At 38.8% G+C, this 16,282-nt stretch overlaps 1 protein-coding gene across 2 annotated transcripts in view; it reads right to left on the bottom strand.

Moving 5' to 3' along the window:
- wb (wing blister) overlaps nucleotides 1–16,282 on the bottom strand; it is a 170,521-nt gene that overhangs the window by 96,755 nt on the left and 57,484 nt on the right. The window contains exons 4-15 of one of the 2 annotated variants that reach the window (XM_089740155.1): nucleotides 8,349–8,612; nucleotides 7,525–7,692; nucleotides 6,852–7,025; nucleotides 5,747–5,852; nucleotides 4,755–4,957; nucleotides 4,168–4,317; nucleotides 3,499–3,606; nucleotides 2,731–2,893; nucleotides 2,421–2,614; nucleotides 1,888–2,083; nucleotides 1,341–1,429; nucleotides 625–764 (exon numbers count right to left, since the gene is read on the bottom strand). In XM_089740155.1, the coding sequence (XP_089596281.1) occupies nucleotides 625–764; nucleotides 1,341–1,429; nucleotides 1,888–2,083; nucleotides 2,421–2,614; nucleotides 2,731–2,893; nucleotides 3,499–3,606; nucleotides 4,168–4,317; nucleotides 4,755–4,957; nucleotides 5,747–5,852; nucleotides 6,852–7,025; nucleotides 7,525–7,692; nucleotides 8,349–8,612 (1,955 nt within the window). Of the gene's footprint in view, nucleotides 1–624; nucleotides 765–1,340; nucleotides 1,430–1,887; nucleotides 2,084–2,420; nucleotides 2,615–2,730; nucleotides 2,894–3,498; nucleotides 3,607–4,167; nucleotides 4,318–4,754; nucleotides 4,958–5,746; nucleotides 5,853–6,851; nucleotides 7,026–7,524; nucleotides 7,693–8,348; nucleotides 8,628–16,282 lie in introns of those variants that run through there. The other variant, XM_089740154.1, reaches the window with a different exon arrangement.

Here is a 16,282-nt window from a genome sequence, read left to right as displayed (position 1 = left end):
ACTTCCATGGAGTGAGTTTCATTGCTCGTTAGACACACGGTCCGAATGTTGTTAGGAATTTGTATATTATGTATCTACAAATTATGTATCTACATATTTATCTTTACAGTTTCATTAGCGTGTAAGTACAAGGTTTGTGCAGTATTTCTTCTATTCTCTAATAGCTAATATTACATCGATGGATCGCGCTAACGGGTAGTGCACATGCAAGGTTTAGTTTATAAATGCAGTACCAAGTCTTCAATGAGTGCATACTGACCTTAAAAGTTTTATCAGTGCCGTAATAATTAGTCATCGCATTTAATATGCATTTTTCAAGTAACGTCACCTGTATGGTTTTACTATGCGTGAATTACATACATACATTAGATCATGTAAATATGATTAGGATCACACAGACTCAATGAACAATCATAAATTTGAACGATCATAAACTTAATTAAGAGTAGTCGGATGGACGTTGTTTATGCTATAAAAAATGCTTCCTGATTTCAAAATTTTGAGTGAACTGAAAACCTGCTAGTAAAATTCCCTGACGGCGATCCAAATCCGACCCGGTCTCTTTGTTATAGTGGTTGCGGTTCCTAACCATTCGATCGTCGAGGCAATCTCATTAATACATACTTTTCGCAATGGTCTCCGGTGTAGCCGTCAGGACATTGAGTGCAGACGAACTCGTCGCCTTCAGCAGACGCTAGAGCGCAGTTCGGGCTGAAGTTATTCGAAGGCAGGTACAATGGACAAGCGCAAGGCTTGCAAGCACCCTGTAATAAAAGTCTTTAAATTATATGTGAAAGACTTCACGTTTCAGCTGTTGTTATGTGAATTCTAGAGCCTGTGGATAACGCCTTCCACACATTAAGATCATAATCCAATTTGTATTTCATATTATAAGCCTCGCCAATAAAGAAACGAATCGAAAATGGCGTCTATGTACCTGCACTGACAGATGGTAGGGTCAAGAAATAAAAAGAAAGATAGAAAGAAAAAGTTGTTTATTGTAAAAAAATATAAAAAACAAATGAGAATTTCTTTTCTTTAATTTCTCGAGATTATTTTCCTCTTCAAAGTATTTAATATCGTTATACACATTTTCGCGTACATCACTGTGAAGGACTTTTCCTCTGTGTGAGAGGACCAGTCAGAACTGATATCTTTTTTGCATGCAGTACGCGCCGTGTGCGACTTAAGACAGCAATCGTTTAGAGTGAGAGCGCATGATCGCCGCCGCCATTTTAGATTCGTTTCTTAATTGGCGTGGCTTATAGCTATTTTACTGTTTAGGCGGGAATGCAAGACTGCTCTGGGGTGGTTAGTCTATTGCATCAGAAGAGTCTTACCTGAACCGGATTTCCATAATGGCCGGGAAGACAGCGCTCGCAGTGAGCACCGGTCGTGTTGTGCTGACAAGAGCCACAAGGGCCTTCCACTGCAACAAAATATTAGTTTTAGCATACGAGAAGTCGTCGCACTCCTTATTTTGAGAAGTAAAGGCCGTATCGTAAAGGCCATAAATACTTCATAAGAATTCTTCAAATTGGAACCAAAATATTCTAACTAATAATACAATACGGTAATTTCATGCCAGAAGTTTAAAGACGGAGGTAATCCATACAAGCTTACAACTCGGCCTAACACTAGTAAGGACGGCAATTAAAAACAAAGCCAAGGATCGAAATAAAACTGGTCAAATAAAATGACTAACTTGTGTAAGTGCGTGTGTGTAATGATTTACAGTGGTGGATTCGTGGGAGGATTCTATTTCTTCCAAACATTTTATCAAAGTAATTATCTTTAATTAAAACTTTGTCGATTAACATTTGCTGTGTAGTTGCTGATGGTCGGAAATTAGACCATTAGTTCATAAAAAAGGGTTAATAGACTGACCGGTATCACAAGAAGCGTGTTCATTGCAAGCGCAGGGCACGCACTCGAAGGGTGGCACTGCACCCGCTGCGTGGAGGATCCTGGCGTGAGACCACGCGCACGATGAGCACTGGACTCCAGTGTACCCCGCAGGACAAGAGCACACCTCGCTAACTGGCTTAACGGGGGCACGGATTTCAGCGTTTTCCAGGCGGATCTACAAAACATTTGATCAGTAATGAGATGGTTCATTTCAATCGTTTTTCTTGTAAAACCTTTGTCATCTAAGACCTTCACATACATTCATATCATGAAGATAAAACTGTTTTTACGTATATTATTAAGGATCTACATAGGGTATTAGAAGGGTATCGAAACATTATCTTCGTTAAATGCATATGGTTGACATAGCAAATTATCGATCAAAGAAGAGCTTGTGATATTAACGGGAAATGTTCCAGAATGGATTTCTTGTATTTACTGATTAATATAACCAATCTCACTATTATTGAGTAAGATCCTCTTTCTTCTTTTGAAGAATTCCATGAACTCACCTCATCCTGGTCCATATGAAAATGAGCTTTAATCATGAGAGTTCGAAGATCTCGCAACGCGTCCATCAGCTGCAAACGGCTGCAAGGCTCATCATCTCCCACCACGTACCAACTCCCTTCGATCAGTGGTACGGATAGCTCCAGCTGTCCAGGAGTTTCGTGGGTTGCGTTGGCGTACGCTAGCATTCTGCCGTCTTGTACAAAAATGACGAAATGGTGAAAAGAAATAGGGGATCAAATAGCCACACTGTATTCAAGAAAATTCGAAATGCTTTTGTGGAAATTAAAATCATAATCTGAGAGGTCTTACCAGCAGAAATCAGTATCACATCAGGACCAACGGTAGGATTCCCTCCGGAATCACCACGCACTACGCCCCAGAATAAGCTTGCTCTGATTTCTCCGCCATATGAATCAAATTGTTCACCGTTGAAAGACCTGCTCAACCAGTAGAAGTTCTCCCACCCTTCTACCTGGGAGACAGTGTGTGTGTTAGAGTTACTTAGACGTAATTGACTTGAACTATGAGATGTTGAGAGAAGCGACCTTTGTATACTTCAAGGAATCGCTGTTAATAAACAGACTAAATCTGGTAGTAAGGCTATCCATTTTTGATACGAAACATTCGCGCGTTCTAGAGTGAAGGCTGCCCGCATTTAATTAAATAAAATTTGACACTTCGATCTCATGTGTCAAATTAACTGACGGAATACACCCCCCTCCTCCCCCGTGTGTTCCGGTAATGTACTTGGTTCTTTTTTTTGTTGCCTTTGTTCGCAGACCAACATACGGCCCTGATGGTGAGAGGTTACCGTCGCCTATGGACGTCGTCAATGCCAGGGATAGAGCCAAACCGCTACCTACCACTCTCCGCAAGCCTCGTTTGAACAAGGATATTTCATAGCGCGCGGGAAGTACCGTAGAGGGGAGCTCATTCTAAAGCCGGATGGTACCATATAACTTGCCAATATTCTACTATTTATGGATACATCTATGGATGTCAATGTATATTTTATGAATGTATTAAGCAGACACACAAGTGGTACTTTCTATGTCAATAAAATACACGAAATTGCACCTCGTAACTAATGACAAAAGGTTTCCCTTGTTCATCCAGTGATGGTTCCAACGTCTCGTTGGCCATTGAATCGCTGATCATCCACGCTTCGCCCAGCGGCAGGACTATCTGTAAAATATGACTTTGATTTAAAATAAAATTGAAGAATATTCTCGAGTCGGGTTGCAGAATCGTCCTCCTAATTTATTAAAATCACCCTCAGATGTTTGAAATAGAGTAGAAATAAGAATTAAAATAATTGATAAAAGAGAAGTAGTGAAGTCGTGGCCTAAAGGAAAATACGTACGGCGGGTACCAATTTTTCTACAGAAATACTTACTTGACAAAATATGTTCACGATTGACTTCCACGGTGAAGGAATAACATCGTGTAATAAAAATGAAACCCGCAAAATTATAATTTGCGTAATTACTGGTGTTAGGACCTCTTGTGGGTTCACACGGCTAGGTACCACCACCATGCCTATATCTGCCGTGAAACAGTAATGAGTTTCGGTTTAAAAGGTGGAGCAGCTGTTGTATTATAAAAATTTTGACCTTAAAATTCATAAGGTAGATGGCGGCTTTACGTTGTAGATGTTTATGGGTTCCGGTAACCACTTAACACCAGGTGGGCTGTGAGCGCGTCTACCCATCTAAGCAATAAAAAACGAAAGATTTGTGAACTTACATCATGAGGGGTGTTGGGGTCTGGTGCAGCTCGCTCGCAGATGTCTGTAACGTGTGAACAATAGCATGGTCTGCAACCTTCCCTCAGGTCAGAGCTGAGCCCAAAGTGTCCAGGAGCGCACGTGTCGCATCGCTCTCCTATCACGTTGAGCTGGTAATAAATGTAAGGATATAAGGGAAAGATGACACAAACAAGCATTGACAATATGAAAGGCACAAGGCCCTGCCAAAAGGCTCATTTTTATAAGAAGAAAGATATGCTCCAACGATTCCTTATTACTTAGTTCTCCTTGTGGTAGTGCAAATTTTTGCCATTACATAGCTTTATAGTTGGCAGATTCATGCAAGTGTTAGCCCAGCTTAATTGAGTTAGCTAGTTTGTATCAAACAGGACGGTGGTACACAAGGAGCCTTAGCTTTCGTAACTGCTTGATTAAAGGTTCAGTGATTGAGTAATTTATGAGTCAAAATATTAGCCATTACGAGTCAGTAAACAAATCGAGATATGTACACTTACTTCTGTTTGACGAAGCCTTTATACAAAATTAAATGCAGACTGATATTCCTTACGTGAACACCAATACTCACTTTACATTCACAGACTTCATCGCACTCTCTTGTGGGATTCACGATGCCTCTGACGTCACATTTGCACGGCGGTTCGGTGGGGATGTCATGGCATAAAGGAAAAACAGCGTTCGAGGACTCGCAGGAGTCGCAGAGGTGACCGGTGAAGCCAGGAAGACAGTTGCACGATACTCGGTGACGCTTATTGTCCCATTCGCAGGAACCTGTGGGTAGATACGTTTTAAAAGCTCACCGGATACGCACGCAATATCAATATTTCCGAGCACTTTGAGGCAGCAATTATCTGCTACAGTGATTGTTTTTTTTTTATTGCCCATGTAGGCAGACGAGCATTTGGCCCACCTGATGGTGAGTGGTTACCGCCACTCATGGACGTCAGCAATGCCAAGGGCAGAGCCAAGCCATTTCCTACCGTTTAAATGAGTCAAGCTCATTAAAATACAAAACATATTTCTTCTGTTCTGTGCAGAAGAATATTATCGTATACGATTTAGGAGCAAAACGATTTATTTGGTCGCATTGATAGGTGAACCACATGGTACGTCTGAAGTTGTCAAGTCCCATAGATATCACGGTAGAAATTTAGCATCGTAATACCTGAGCAGTATTTGGCAAACAAGGCATGATTGTACGGTTTGATTTTATAACATGATTATTATTGGATTACATATTATCGAGCAAACAACTATCATACAAAATCTATTGGGCTGATTATGTGTAAATTTATATTTGTAATCTAGAAATCAAGAAAAACATGACCGTTTCAACTGATTAGTCGTATTGGCATAGTGTAGGATTTCAGAAATAATTTAAATTGACAATGATTCAAATTATTAGTTATTGTCTAATTTACATTTTCCAAATTCAATAAAAAATCGAACAAGTTTAAATTTGTCAATGAGACCGTACTCTAATATTAAGTCCTATTGGCCAGTATTTTTTTTCACTATATTTATTGCCCAAAATTTAAGCTACTACATCTCGACGATTACCATCAGATCCTTCAGGGTCACAGTCACAGAGCGCGCACGGCCCGTCCGACACCGTATTGTAATATCCGAATAAACATTTGTCGCATGATGGTCCACCTCGATTTTCCTGGAAAAGAGCGGAAAATTTTGAATCTATACTAATATTATAAAGAGGAAAGATTTGTTTGTTTGTTTGTTTCGAATAGGCTCCGAAACTACTGGACCGATTTGAAAAATTATTTTTCCATTAGAAGCCGACATTGTCTCTGATGAACATAGGCTACTTTTAAAAAAAAAAAAAAAAATTATTTTTTTGGTTCCATGTGTGTTTTAATGTTTCCGAAGCGAAGCGAGGGCGGGTCGCTAGTTTGTTAATATTTATGTGTCAAAACGAACTACACTGAGCCCTAATGTCTGTCTGCTTAGCAAACAACGCTGTTCTGTTTAGAACAATTAGATATATCTCATTATTGTAGGGTTTATCTACGCTCGGGCCTAAGCCGGGATGGAATCATTTTGCTTTAAGATATACGTATGTATTATAAGATATACATTATGAACAATAGTGTTCTCCCGCTGATCGAAATTCGTCAATATTCACTTTCAATAAATAGATTTAGCTTATGCATGTAACTGTTATTCTCTTTTATTTTGCTATGATGTTTGCATTAAAATAATCAGCATTTCAACAGAATCTCGAATATTGAATAAGAGGATATTGTAGTCCGTCAATAGTTACTAAACAAAAAAAAATCGGTTGACAAATAGATACATTACAAGGGTGAATGAAAATGGTACAGAACAATTACATCGTTGTCTATTGTTTTATTATAGGTATGTAAATAATTGTTTGGCTTTGTTTGACTCAATAACATTTGTTGATTAGAGGGGCAGAGGATCAATAGATCCTATTTCTTCACCGAAGCTATCCGATTTTGAATTGCAGCATTGCAGATTACAATCAAATCACAGAATCACAATATTATAATACACTTAAAATCTTGATCATATAGATGATGTCTATAGAGACATTGCTTAAGATCAGATCAGCAAAAATATTGCCATCGTAAATAATTATCTTTAATATTGTTCCGTTGTTGAAAACAAGGCCCAATATGATACTAACCGTACAGTTAAGACACAGAGTAGCGCCAGTGTCGTCGAAAGAGCACTGTCCCCGTTCTCCGCAGAGGCACTCCAGCTTCTCATCACAAATTTTGTGCGGAGCCCAGGATCCACCAGAACAGCATCGATGGCAATGAGATCCACACGTAGCATGGAAGCATTCGCATTTCGCACCCTGCAAGAAGAACAGTGAATTTGTTAAATAACACACAAACAAAACTAAAAAGTTTTTAAGTTATTATTATCATTTAGCTTTATTCATGATTGCTTTATTACTGTTACGCCGGCAAGAGTAACGCCATCTGTTGCCGAATAGTCGAAACGAATATCAAAGAATCTAGTAACATCAAGAACGCTCGAGAAATACAACGCCATCTATGGTCAGATTGCGGAAACACCCATCGAAAATACTCGACTTGTGAGGAATGTTGTCGATAATTCTAGGGATGTCGTATCGACTATTAAAGCGTTGCTGGGATGGCACGCAGTCACTTAGTAATCGGAACTACTCGAAGCGAAACAGCGAACGGATCACCTGAGGCGAAGCGGAAGAAGTGAATTGAGAATTTTAAAGTCTTTGGGAAGTGTTCTAAGTGTTCTAAGCGCTAATACAGCTTTAAATTGTACTTCGGTAGAATTTTTTATTTATCCCGAACCCCGGCGCGTAAAATTACTTTATTATCGACAGCACATCGCTGGGCGTGTCCATGGCACAAGCATCTCGCCGCCAACGTCAGGGATCGCACGGTGTAGTACTGCTGCCGAGACGGAGTCGGGTGAGCGCCGCGAAACGATATACGAACTCTTCGAGCTGATACTCCTTCGCCGACAGCCACATGCATCTGTAATGTGTATTTAGTTTATACAGGGTGTTCCAAAATGATTCTCAAAGACAACAGTGCGGACAAAACGAAAAGATTTTTTGCTTAGCTTATTGATGGTAGGACGTCTTGTGAGTCCGCACAGGTACCACCACCACTGCCTATTTTTGCCGTGAAGCAGTAATGCGTTTCGGTTTGAAGGGCGGGCAGCCGTTGTACTGTTAAAAGTGAGACTTTACAACTCATGTCTATGGGCTCCGGTAACCACTTAACAGCAGGAGTAAGTGGTGAACTCTGGTCTGAAGTATGGATGAACTCTGTCCTGGTTTCATTGGGTAGAGCAAATTACCAGATGATTTCAAACTCAGAGTGCTTCTCACACGGTATTAAAAACACAGATAATCAAAGTCTTATTGGCTCCTTCCAAACGATGACACTATCGACAATCCGCATAGCCCTCATCTGTATGAAAAAAACTGGTATTTGGGAACTCAAGCACAAGGATGGCAGTAATACTCATCGCTAGGCTGAAACTGCTTTCAACCGGGAAATACAGCTCTGGTCTATTGAGTACCCCTCTCGTCATCTCGACTCTAAATTTAGATACGCACTTAGCTATTTCTTTCAAAATTATTGAGTACCTCGATAAGGATCTTATCATATATCTTTTTACTCACCTCTCCATTTTCTAATGGTTTATAATTAGCAAATTGTGTAGAACAACTAATTTTATTAGCTCTATTAATTCTCTTTGCCGCCCTAGCTTTCCTCCTCCGTCGCTCTGGTCGCAAATCCCAAATTTTCTTGCAATGGTCTTTGTCTCCATACGCTCGGATCATGCGCCAGTCTTCGCCGCTTTCCGATGCGGATACCTCGAGCGACCAGGCCAAGGGTCGAGGTGACGGACCTGACTTAATGATGACGTGGAGCAGTTCCATTTTCTGAAATAAGAACACCAGACTAGATCATTTTTAAACTCAAACTTCTCCCACGGTGAATGAACATCGTGTAATAAAAATTAAACCCACAAAATTATAATTTGCGTAATTACTGGTGGTAGGACCTCTTGTGAATCCGCGCGGATAGGTACCACCACCCTGCCTATTTCTGCCGTGAAGCAGTCATGTGTTTCGGTTTGAAGGGTGGGGCAGCCGTTATAACTATACTGAGACCTTAGAACTTATATCTTAAGGTGGGTGGCGCATTTACGTTGTAGATGTCTATGGGCTCCAGTAACCACTTAACACCAGGTGGGCTGTGAGTTCGTCCATCCATGTAAGCAATTTAAAAAAAAATACTTTAAATGAATAACACAAATAAGGAACCTTCCTACAATTTTTTATAAAATACTTAAAATATCCACCGCGTTGGTGTGAATCAAACATTACTGAGTACAATAGTCTTAGAACGACACCATTATAATTTTCAAACTGTTAAACAAACTTTGTCTGGATTTAATCTTTGCGTTAGTCAGCTGTGTCTATATTTTATATAAACATTAGGCACGTGACTTTTCTCATATATATTGCAGATTTTTATCAAAACATTACGTTTTACCTAAAATGAAAATGTACACCTTTTTTTTTCTACCGTTAAAACAAAATACGCATATTTTATTTCCCTTTTTATGTATGCGGTATAATAAAGTGACGTGAGAGCACATTGAATAATATTATTTCGACACTAACAATATTATCTTTATAGCAATGCTAAAATACTAATAATAATGCATCGTGTAAGATCAAGACTTAGATATGCTTGGGTTATTTTTACTTAGGTGTTTGCATGCCAAATGAGGTCCTAAAGCTTAGAAAATCTCAGAAAAAAACGTTGTCGTCATAACTAGCCGTTAACTAGTGTTGGTTGAAACAGATTGATGAAGTGTTGCTCTCTCGTAAAGGGAAAAATGTGTGCGATGTGTCTGAACTACAGTACCTAGTGATAAATAAGACACATCGACCTTTGGAAAGAGATTCGGCCAATGTCAGCTTCATAGATCGCTGTCTCTATCGCACACAACCTATTTGACGTTTTGCGGTCCTCACGGGTTTGCGGTTATGAAACCGCAAACCGCAAAACAGCTTTATTTAATTCTCATGAGAGAATTAAATAAAGCTCCAAGAATGTGATTAAATTTATCATCAGGTACTGTATTTTTGTGTTCAAGAGCAATAAACAAAATTATCGTCGTAAAAGATAACAATATTTATTTACTAAGCTTCTCAATAAACACTTGTCTTTTTGGTGGTTTATAACTTTATAACCTCCCAATTTGACGTATAGCAATTTCAAATTGAAACGCCCCTTGCACTCTTTCGAAACAATTGATTCTGCACGTTAACTTTTATCAAATGAGTTAATCCCTCAATGTGCTTTATTCAATGTGTTCACTGGTGGTAGGACCTCATGTGAGTCCGCACGGGTAGATACCACCACCCCGCCAATTTCTGCCGTGAAGCAGTAACGCGTTTCGGCTTGAAAGGTAGGGCAGCCGTTGTAACTATACTGAGATCTTAGAACTTATATCTCAAGGTGGGTGGCGCATTTACGTTGTAGATGTCTATGGGCTCCAGTAACCACTTAACATTAGGTGGGCTGTGAGCTCGTCCAATCATCTAAGCTATAAAAAAAAAAGTGCTGTCCAATAGATATTTCGTGTTGTTGCCCAGCTGTATGCGTGATTTTTAGTACCAATCCATCCAGGGCCCGTATGTACTGTTGTGTTTTTCATTTTTTATGCATAATTCAGGTGTGCGTAGCCGCGTAAGACGAGTTTGTGAATGCTCTCGGCTGACTTACGGCTTCATTATCTGACTGACTGAGATAACATTAAAAACAATTCCAAAAAGTCATTATTAACCGATATCAAAAAAGGAGGGAGGTTCTCAATTCGACTGTATGTTTTTTTTTATGTTTGTTACCTCATAGCTTTTGACTGGGAGAATAGATTTTGATGATTATTTTTTTATTAGAAAGCTGACGCTTCCCGTGTGGTCCCATTTCAATTTAATCCAATCCTGATAACAGTATCCATGAGAAAACCATACAAGTCTTAAATTTGCATTAAGTACGTGCGCGACATGCAGATGAATAACTCAATATCACGCCAACCGATTACGATGATTATTGTTTATAGTGTATATTATATATCTGTTTTGGAATATCTTTTTTTATCTATTTGAAGTCGGTTTTTCTTAAAGCATGTCTATTTACAATTATTTTTATACCTTCTGTCTTTGTTATTTATTGTAAACACACAAAATCTAAAATGGTGTACTTTAAAAAATTGGTTTATTGATGTGAAACATCTATAGCCGCACGTAAAACCGATTTCTGGCGTGGCGACGCATGCCGTGGCGACGCGTCGCCATGCGCAATCGACTATGCGATTCTCTCCCACTCGATCCGGCGTTAAGCCATCTCTCTCGCTACACTGAGCTCGGATACGTATAGTGTATACTCCGTAGTGTATACAGTGTTGTTTACTACAGTACACATAACCTGTGTTTTACTTGAAAACAAATTATTTTTTCGTAATATTTTATTTTATCATTATTACATATTTAGTTCCTATCACAATCTGTTCTTTTCTGCATATTACTTTTACAAAATAATGTCGATGTTTCACATCAGCCAGGCGTCCCGTGAAGGCTCACATTTTTTTGATTCAATTTTCACGTCGATTTTACGTATTATATATTATACTCGTAGATTAAGAAATGATGGCATTTGTTTGGCTTTAAATACAACAAAAAGCTACGGATGCGTTTTACAAGAGCTAATCTCATTAAACCGGTATAAAATCGGAATAATGCATACATACATACATGGCTACGAACGGGGAATGTCAGGAGTCGTTTGAGTTGCCCCGTTATGGTATAATATATGGTCACCATTGTTCCCGACGTCCCGAGCAAATTGAACGGGTTCCCACGAGATCGGAGGCCAAAGTCAAATGCTATGAGGAAACTGGTGGCGGAGCGTTGTGCGTCGCACGTGTCGCGCGGGTAGGTACCGCTTTTACTACTTAATCCATCGCAAATTAGATATTGTTATTATTACTGGTGGTAGGACCTCTTGTGAGTCAGCAGGAGTAGGTACCACCACCCTGCCTGTTTCTGCCGTGAAGCGATAAGGTGTTTCGGTTTGAAGGGTGGGGCAGCCGTTGTAACTATACTTGAGACCTTAGAACTTATATCTCAAGGTGGGTGGCGCATTTACGTTGTAGATGTCTATGGGCTCCAGTAACCACTTAACACCAGGTGGGCTGTGAGCTCATCTACCCACACAAGCAATAAATAAAAAAAACGTAATTTAGTTATTGTCAGCTGTTCTTCGCTAACGTATGCTCACATTGTGTTATAGGTAGTTGAAATCTGAATGCAATTCTCACAACGCTCTCCTTTCTAGGTTCGTATTGTAGCGTTTTTTTTAGCTTACGTTCGTCGAGTTCACGGCCCACCTGGTGTTAAGTGGTTACCGGAGCCCATAGACAACTACAACGTAAATGCCGCCACCCATCTTGAGATGTGAGTTCTAAGGGCTCAGTTTTAACAGTACAACGGCTGTCTCACCTTTCAGACAGAAACGCATTACTGCTTCACGGCAGAAATAGGCAGGGCGCGATGGCACCTGTGCGGACTCACATGAGGTTCTACTACCCCCATTGTTCGGAATTCTGCATATTTTTTTGATAATATGTATAACACAATGTAAAGGCTACCCACCTTGCGATATGGGCTCTAAGTCTTAATAATTTAGTAAAACGGTTGTCCGAACCGGAACGTATGGCTGCACCGCGGCAGAAACAGCCAAGGTCGTGACACCAACCCGTGCGGGCTTAAAACACTCCTCACCCGCAGTATTTACTCAAACTATTGCAAGTTTATTTTTATTTATTTATTAAACGGCGTTATTCCTTTGTTGTGGAAGTTATTTGTGAACGTATCGGTTTGGAAAAATTGGGAGCAGTGTGCGGAATTCGAACACCGTTATAATCTATACTATACTATACTATACTATACTATACTATACTATACTATACTATACTATACTATACTATACTATACTATACTATACTATACTATACTATACTATACTATACTATACTATACTATACTATACTATACTATACTATACTATACTATACTATACTATACTATACTATACTATACTATACTATACTATACTATACTATACTATACTATACTATACTATACTATACTATACTATACTATACTATACTATACTATACTATACTATACTATACTATACTATATTATACTCATAAGCTTTAGGGCACGACGACTGTAACTGCTAAGATTTTTTTTGTGTGTATTTATTTATTTGCGCTAACTAAACCAGAATATACCTACAATTATTTTAATTAAGTGGTAGGCAGCAGCTTGGCCCTGCCCCTGGCATTGTTGGAGTCCATGGGCGACGGTAACCACTCACCATAAGGTGGGCCATATGCTCGTCTGCCTACAAGGGCAATAAAAAAAAACAACACCTTAGTGCTCGATGATGTCACTTTAACTTCATCACCCTAAATAAAATTGCAATAACTAGAAAATTAGTAATATTCCTAGTTATAAATACTATTAGTAATATAATGACTTTGTTTTTAATCGGAATGCACCAATACGGCGCTCTCTCGGACGATAACATATCAAAAATAATTAATTGTAACAGAAATCTCCAAACGCTTGAAGGCTACACAAGTCTTCTGTCCAACGAGGCAACGTAGCCAGTATCTTGGGGACTGTGCCTCCTTCAAGCGCGTTGGAAGATCTGTTCTACTGTGTGGGTTGAGCTATGTTAAATTATTTTGATTTGACATTTTGTTAATAATAAAAAAAAAATATATATATATTCATTGTAACATTTCATTGTAACAACGCAATGTAAAACAATCAGAAATTACGCGGGTCAACGAACTTGTCGCTTATTGTGGGTATTCGTCGACCGTGACGTTTGTATACAAAGATCTTAATACTTAATTTGGCGAAAGAATATTGTTCTCCGTATGCCGAGGGAAAGGTAGCTATTACCTATATTACGAGTATCACCAATTTGGCTTCGAAGGCGGTTGGTTCCCTTGCGTCCTGCAATTTCCAAAGCCCTAACGAGGCAATTTAAGTTTTAGTGGAAAAAGATGATTAGAGAATTCTTCATAACGACTTCTAGGTACCCGTTAACGAGTTACTTTAGCTGGGAGGCTGTTACGACGTTTTAATTGTGCAGAATGATACAACGGCCACTCAGCGGTCGCAGGAATCAGGATAAGGCTAAGGATGGAGTGTGCGGGGTAGCGTGATAGAATAAACAACTGTTTTGTAAAGCTTTAAACAATTTACGGTTTGATCACCTTACGAGGTGTCTAATGTTTGGAGAACCCTGACTTTAACATAATTGTTAAAGTCAGGTTAAAATCTCAGTTATGAATCTCATTTAAAGTTAATATCACTGAAATTCACGTCCCGTTAATGTCGATACACGTCGCACTGAAAAAATCGATAATGAAGCCGTTGAATGTAAGAAAAAACGAGTTATGCACGTTATAATCGAAATGAAGAATGAACTGTATTTCTAAATTTATTGATTTTAGATTTGATCGCACACATGAGTGGACTTGCTCACCACTGGTGAAAATTTTGGTTCCTATCGTGTAATTTGAATACTGCGTGGCTTGATACGAGTCTATCGAGCGCCTTATTCATAGGGATGAGCCATTTCAAAATATCCCGCCACCGCTTACGCTCCTGCTGTCACTTTGACCGCAGTCCATATCCTCGGTATCCCGCCACGCCATGTAAGGCACTTCTAATGAGATCGCATACGGCATTTCGCCCGGTTTCGGTTGCTTTTTGTCGTGACGCCCTTATTTATGTGGAGTTAGTTATGCGTCTGAATACATGGAACGGCTTAGCGGCATTTGACAATAAGATAAAACTTAGTTATAGTTAGTTATAATGCGGGCTCTGTGCATTTGAAACATATTTTGAAGGTTATTCTATCGGAATGAATAGTGCATGAGCAATATATGGACCGTTTATTTTGAAAGTGGTGTAAGTCCATTTTCTTTTGTTTCAAGAGAATTAAAGGTTACTATATTTGTTGATTTAAAAATACAGGCAAATCATATGAGGTCTGGCTATGCCACCTACCTCTGTCAATTGGACTTACATCACTTTCATACTCGATGATTATGCAATTTCATTTACTGACCGATTTTAAGTTGTACAAAACTTGGGATTTTTTTGAGAAATTAAACACGGCCTAGTTCTTTTAGTTATATATAAAAAAATTACATTAAATTAAGCATGAATTACGTGATAGCTCATTTTTCTCAAAAATGGACTTACACCACTTTCAAAATAAACGGTCCATATATGAAAACGAGCCGAAACAATGTTACGTTGCAGTTTGAAAGATGGGATCGCGTTATTTCGATGTAATTTGTACATTAATTAAAGTATGCGACAGTAGAAAGGAATTATGGGTGGCAACGGAAAGAATTTGGAACAGTTAAGTAAGAAGAAACCTGCTTCTGCGTTGAGTTAAGGGAATTTAGTCGCAGTAGGCACCATCCATCACCTTTTAAATTGGTATATTCATGATAGTTTTTTAAGGATTTTTTTTTTTTTCATCGAGGGAGCGCTTCCTCCGGTTCCAGGAGTCTTTCTAGTTTCACCAGGACAGAGGAATCCTGTCGTATTTCACTGGCTTTAGAAATTATACAATCAAGAAACAGTAAAACAATTAACGTTTTCCCAGGATAACAGGTTTGCTTGCGTCATTATCTAATCCATAAACTCACCAGTCGCTTTGTAGATCCGTTAGTAAGTGACGTCACAAACTAGTACAATGTGGTAGTTATTACATCCGGATGTGATATCCGGAGATATATCCGGCGTAGTCCGGTAATCCTACGTATACAGCCAGGGCATATCTATGGACGAATTTTGATCCAAATACTTTCAGCGATGTGCGTGATTGAGTAAAAGACATCCAAATAAACAAATATTCACGTTTACAATATTAAATGCTTATTGATTTAAGGTTGATCTATATATATAAAAATGAATTGCTGTTCGTTAGTCTCGCTAAAACTCGAAAACGGCTGGACCGATTTGGCTGATTTTATTCTTGAATTATTTGTGGAAGTCCAGAGAAGGTTTACAAGGTAGATAAATGTGATTAAATAAAAATAGCATTTTTCTTTTTCCTTTGATGTGTCCCCCGTCGGACGGATTCCTTTTGTTTGTTTTAAGTTTATTTTATACAAAAGTTTAGGTCTTTTATTTATCTATTGAGGCGCTATGAAGTTTGCCGGGTCAGCTAGTTCTAAATAAAAGACTGGTGCTAATTAACCAATATATTTTTCAGTATGAGTTATTGTTTAATAACCAAGATAATTCTATTACAATATTTATTGATGAACACTTACAGATTAGTCATTAGCTTGTATGAGTATGCGCAAAAATAATAAAAAATTCGAGATAAGACAAAACTGTTACTATTTATAGCAAGGCTCAGCAATGCAGATCTGTTCCTTCCCACTATATCTATTTTGTCTATTTGTCTTACGCTTATCTTGTAATGTAAT

Source organism: Bombyx mandarina, chromosome 04 (genome assembly GCF_030267445.1).
Source record: "Bombyx mandarina strain Sakado chromosome 04, ASM3026744v2".
NCBI classification, from domain to species: domain Eukaryota; kingdom Metazoa; phylum Arthropoda; class Insecta; order Lepidoptera; family Bombycidae; genus Bombyx; species Bombyx mandarina.
Note: the sequence above shows the minus strand (reverse complement) of the source record. Positions and strands in the feature narration are given on the sequence as shown.